Here is a 5,560-nt window from a genome sequence, read left to right as displayed (position 1 = left end):
GCGTAACTTCCTACGCAGGTTTGCCAGCGCCATTGCAGTCGGTCGCAGAACACCCGTGATGACCCAGGTGAGCTGGAGCGGATGACCGGCGGGTGACAGCAGACCTGCGCCGTACACAGTGGCAGAAACGGAACTTGACATTGGCCTGGGCCAGCCCCTGCGACAATACCGGACATGAAGCCAAATCCTTAACCTGCCTTCTCCCGAACAAAAACATCCTCGCCATCAAGGATCATCCCCACTCCAGCACCACGCAAGAGCCCTCACCACGTACTTCAACCCTGTTCAGATCCCCACGCCCCCGCAGTGCATCCCAAACACTCCGCCCGTCCATCCTACAACAGCCGGCATATCACGTGCAACCCTGTTACCAGCGAGCGGAGGACAAAGCGCCGCTTGTCCGCCCTGCATCCCACCCTGGGCCGGCAGGCACTCAGACAGGCTGGCCACCACCGGTCTCAGTCACTGGCGCTCGTTCTGGCTTCGCGGGGCTCAGTCGCTGGTGACTGAGAATCGCCGGTGGTTCAGACACAGACGTTTTGGCAGCCGGCGGTTTAGACCCAGGCGCTTCATTTGCTGAAGGCTCAGACCTATGCTCTACACTCGCTGGCAGTTTTACTCCGCGCCTCACTGGCTGGCATTTGGACCCTGGCGCTCCACTCGCTGGCGATTTGAACCTAGATGCTTTATTAGCTGGCGATTTGGACGTTGTGTGCCTCACTCGCTGGCGATTTTGGGCCCTGGCGCTTCACTCGCCGGCGATTTGGGGCTTGGCGCTTCACTCGCTGGGGCGATTTGGGCCTTGGCGCTTCACTCGCTGGCGATTTGGGGCTTGGCGCTTCACTCGCTGGCGATTTGGGGCTTGGCGCTTCACTCGCTGGCGATTTGGGGCTTGGCGCTTCACTCGCTGGCGATTTGGGGCTTGGCGCTTCACTCGCTGGCGGTTCAGACCCGGACGCTTTACCCGCCGGCGGTTTAGTCACAGGCGCCTCTTCCACTGGTGGTTTGGTCGCTGACGGCGTGCTCCCAAGCGCTCCAGCCCCCGGCGGCGAACCCGCCCGAGCTCCCCCTGGCACCGTGGCCCCAGACACGGCCGGGCCCGTCGCGGTCGCCGCGTCGGGCGCCGCGGTCGCACGTCGGACGCCGCGCCGGCCGTCGGCGGGACCGGCCGCGCCGTCGAGTGACGCGACGCGCCACCGCAGTGGCAGTACTTCTCGAGGCGGTGGTCCTTGACGCACCACGCCAGGTGGCCGTACCGGTCCAGCCGCGACACGCTGCCGCTGATGTGCAGCTCGTGGCCGTCGCCGAGCACAGTCGCCTCGAGGCGTGCCCCGCCCGGTGCCGTCTGCAGCTGCACCGTCGTCATCTGGCGCAGGAACGGCGCGCTCTTCTTCGGATCGCCCTTGAGCGGCTGTGCAATGCGCGCCGTGAGCACGCGCTGGAGCCTCAGCGGCGCGCACTGCGGGGCCGCGCGCAGCAGCACGTTCAGCTCGCGCACCACGGCCTTAGCGGCGAGCGTGGCGCGTCCGTCGCTTGCCGCGATCTTCTCAGAGCGCAGGCACGTGCAGAAGTGGTCCGGTACCTGCACGTGGTCGCAGCGGCGGTATGGCGAGATGCGCCGGAACAGGCTGACACTGGAGGCATTTTCGGCCGCCTCGCGCGTATCGACGCCGCCCAGCGTCTCGTCCGGCCGCAGCAGGTCCAGCAGCGTGCGGTGTACGTCGCGGAAGGTACTCAGGCGGTGCTGGTTGACCCGCAGGTTGTCGAAGGCGGCTGGGTAGCGGCGACGCAGCCAGCGCGGGAAGTACAGGCTCATGAACGGCAGCCGCTCCTCCAGGCCGCCGATGAAGGTCTGCCGCTCGCGGCCCCAGCGCAGGCCGTGGTCGCCCATGGTGACCAGGACGGTGTTATTGAGCGCGCCGCTGCTGAACAGCGACTCCAGCACCTTGTAGTACGGCTCGTCCAGGAAATAGGGCATGTTGAATGAGTCGTGCGAGAACACGTTCTGACAGACGAAACCCCAGTACGGTCGGTCCGCCAGACGCGTGCCGAGATCCAGCGCATACTTGAAGGTGGAGAAGTAGCTGTATCGCGTTCCCTCGCACAGGTTCGGTTTCGTGTTGAGCTGCTTGTTGTAGGCAATGTTGGCATCCAACAGCAGGCTGGTGGGCCGCGTGTAGTAGTCCGTCGGCTGCTTCAGGAACCCCAGTTTGAGGTAATTAAACGAGCCCATCCCTGGCGCGTCCTCGGCCATGGCCGTGCGGTACCCCGCCTGCTTGAACTCCTTCCACATGAACGGACAGCCGTCAAGCGGGTCCTTCTTGGGATCCGGTGCGCACTGACGCTTCATCTCGGCCTGCTCCATGCCGGTGAACATCTGCACCAGGTTCGGCCAGGTGTTGTCGCCATTCTTGTTGAGCCCGCCGAGTTCGAACGCCTCCATCCGATCGCTGAGGAAGCGGCGCGAGCGCGGGAACCAGCGCAGAAACTGCAGCCGAGACAGCGAGTCGAACATGAAGATCAGCACGTTGGGCGCCACGTCCTGCGGCCGTCGCTGCAGACTCGCCGCCTCCAGCTGCGGCCGCAGCGGCACGAAGTGGTAGTAGTCGCGGTACACCATCGTCTTGTTCACGGCGCAGGTCACCTCCACGCCGTCGGCGCTTGGTGTGTAGCTGCCCAGGAGCGGCCGGCACCGTGGCGACCTCCTGCGGAAGGTGGCAGTGTCACGCGAGGGCCGACGCGGCATCGGCGGTCGCTGGCGGGACGAGACGTGGTCGCGGTCGGGACGCGGCTGCTCGTCAGCCGACGGTTTGTGATGGCCACCTCTCGGAGATGAAGGACATGCCAGATGTCCCAAAAATGGATGCATCTTAAGGAGATACCGCGCATCGTGTCCATTAAGTAACTTAAAGTGAATTATGCGTCCAACGCATTTTGACACGGCATCCATAGGTAGACCAAGGGTTGCCGTTTACTATAGCAACGACCATTTTTGTAATTCTGGGAAAGGCTGCATCCAGCATTCAGTTAGCATTGTAATAGTTTATGATAGAAGAAAATTGGCCGTACAGAAGCTTACCGTACTCTGCCCATCGTGTTTCGAGGGATAGAACTGTTGAGATCGTTGATCCAGTCTATGTCTCGGGTACAGCAGGATGCTGAAGTCAAAGGTGGCCTGCAACATACGCAATCATCGGAATCAGCACATTGCATAGCACAAATTAAGGGGAAGAGACAATATGATCAACATCATGGAATCAAAAATAACGGTCACAGTAAGTCGATCAACCCCGAAAATTCCGAGGGACTAACTCCTGTCATCAGCCATGTCAACCGATGAGTTCTCTTCGCTGGACCAGCTGTGCAGTCCTGACATCTGGAGTCTGTTTATGCAGGTACACACCATCGCTCTCAATTGTTCCCGCAGCCCACCGTTCTGCGCACCGCGAGCGGGGGCAAGGCAGCTGATCGCGAGGGGCACCTGGGCCCCGATCCCCCCCCCCCCCCCGGCCAGTTGGTCACATCCCGAGATGAAAATATCGTTCAGGTGATGATATTTTGGCCGCATTATGCCCAAGAACGCGCGCAGATGAGCTAACAAAGGGCCAAGGTGACAGCTGCAGCGAAATGCGCGAACAAGGGCAACGCAGCAGCGAGGGGGGGGGGGGAGGACAGAGAAGGCAAGAGTGTGCTCTTCCCCCCCAACTTTGGGAGGCCCCTATTTGGGTTTTTCACACACTAAAGGCATTGTAGCTACTTGTAGAGTAGTAAAATCCAGGTCAAGGAGGTCCTATGACTGAGCTACAGACTAATAATTAGGCCCAAAAGACACTTCGCTACATCAGGAGACCCGTTTTTATGCATCATGAGACCACCTTCATGGATAAGGTAAGCCAATTTTCTAGATCACGTGGCCATTATCATATTAAGGGCCTTTTGCTGGCTCGGCAGACACCCGTTACAAAAAAAGACGGTTCCTGTTCAGGGTTACGAGGTATCCTCTATGTGCCGGAGGCCCCATTTCTGGAACATTCATGGAACGGAATGCCTTGGCATGCATCAGGTGTCCCGCAGTTCCGGATCAGGACGTCCTGTTTCGGGACAACGAGGCTCATTGGCTAAATCTGGAAGCCCACTTCGTAAATTCGGAACGTTTTGAGGAGTTCCATTTCTGGAACGAGATCCTGTTTTAGGTTAGCGAGGCCCTTTGCTGGATAATAAGAACACCCACTTCAGGATTTTAATTGTCAACATCTGTCTACTTAAATATGGTATGTGAAACATTTGATGATGGGTCACACGCCCCCGGTGCCGCTCCCCCTGAACACGACAGTGCGCAGAGGCCCCCCCCCCCCCCTGTGCCGAGGCCCCACTTTGTCCAGGAGCCCGCTGGAAAATCCTGCCCCCCAATCTCAAATTAGTGGCGCCGCCACTGCTTGTGAAAAAGCTTATTTTCCCAGCTGGGCAGCGACATTTTCTCAGGTGACACTCCCCCTTGCTACAGTTGCATCCCGCCACGTCCTGCTGCCAAGCCGCAGCTAGAGGACACGTGGGCCTAGTTTCATATTGCCTGTGCTGATCAAGCGCGTTATGCCATCTTTGTGAATCGCGGCAATGCAACGATGCCCATCGCTGCCTGTCGTCGCTGAAAAGTGGTAATCAATGGGAACGCAGTTAATGTGCAATAATCGAAAGGTTTTCCCTGCTGCAGGTGGTAGGGCGGTGACGAAGGTGCTGTGGGGACCTGAGACCTCTGACCCCGATATGCCCTGTCAGGAGCCTGTAATGCATCTAAACCTCAACAACTGTCTGCTTAACGAGCACATCAGTACTATATCGAGCACACCGAGCACATCAGTAAAAGCTAAGACCCTCCAATCAAAAACAAAGATAAACTTAACGTTTCAGCAATACGGGACTGAATGCATGGATATTTCAGACCACACGGTATCACTTCCCACTCAGGCCTCAGCCGGCCATCGATCGCGGCGTCTGACCTGGCGCCGTACAGGTGCTGCCGCTCCCTGAGCAGGTACACCGAGTCGATGTCGCTGTAGGTTGAGCGGCGGCGGCTCGCGGTTGCACAGGATCGGCTCCGGCGGGCGGGCGAACTCGCGCACCGAGGCGTCGAACGGGTCCACGTTGGGAATGCGGCAGGTGGGCGTGTCCACCAGGTACTGGCCGCGCGCCTCTGGTGGCGGCGGGGGGGGGGGGGGGCTGACACGGTTGGTCACAACAGCCGAGGGGTTTCGGCAGACGGCGCGGGGGCTCCGTGACGCGTGACGCTCGATCGTTTCAATCAACCGGCCATGCGAGGACCTTTTTTGATGAGGGGCTTGCAGCATGAAATGTTCCGAGCACATATTGTGACACTTCGTCTTGTACTTCTACGCTGGTGAGGATAATGTATATTTGGATTACTGTCCTCCGTCACCTAATGCATGTTGAGGCACGTTTCATGTTTCATTGTTTTACGCGCATTCCACTTCCATTTCGTGTGCAATCGCCCGCCACAAAGGATACCAAATGACCGCAAGAACACGCCCATTAGATAACAAAA

General features: G+C 59.1%; 1 protein-coding gene across 1 annotated transcript; it reads right to left on the bottom strand.

Moving 5' to 3' along the window:
• Nucleotides 1-492: 492 nt before the first annotated feature.
• Nucleotides 493-5,052, bottom strand: LOC119105302 (uncharacterized). Its single transcript, XM_037228769.1, has 5 exons — nt 4,998-5,052; nt 3,080-3,175; nt 1,721-2,705; nt 1,336-1,582; nt 493-506 (listed from the first exon to the last, which is right to left on the bottom strand). Exons 2-5 carry the CDS (start codon nt 3,091-3,093, stop codon nt 493-495), a joined length of 1,260 nt encoding a protein of 419 aa, XP_037084664.1. The 5' UTR covers nt 3,094-3,175; nt 4,998-5,052.
• Between the last annotated feature and the right edge of the window lie 508 nt (nt 5,053-5,560).

This window comes from Pollicipes pollicipes, unplaced genomic scaffold (genome assembly GCF_011947565.3).
Source record: "Pollicipes pollicipes isolate AB1234 unplaced genomic scaffold, Ppol_2.1 Scaffold_6138;HRSCAF=7277_pilon_pilon_pilon, whole genome shotgun sequence".
In the NCBI taxonomy this organism is placed as follows: domain Eukaryota; kingdom Metazoa; phylum Arthropoda; class Thecostraca; order Pollicipedomorpha; family Pollicipedidae; genus Pollicipes; species Pollicipes pollicipes.
This window is presented reverse-complemented; position numbering and strand designations above follow the sequence as displayed.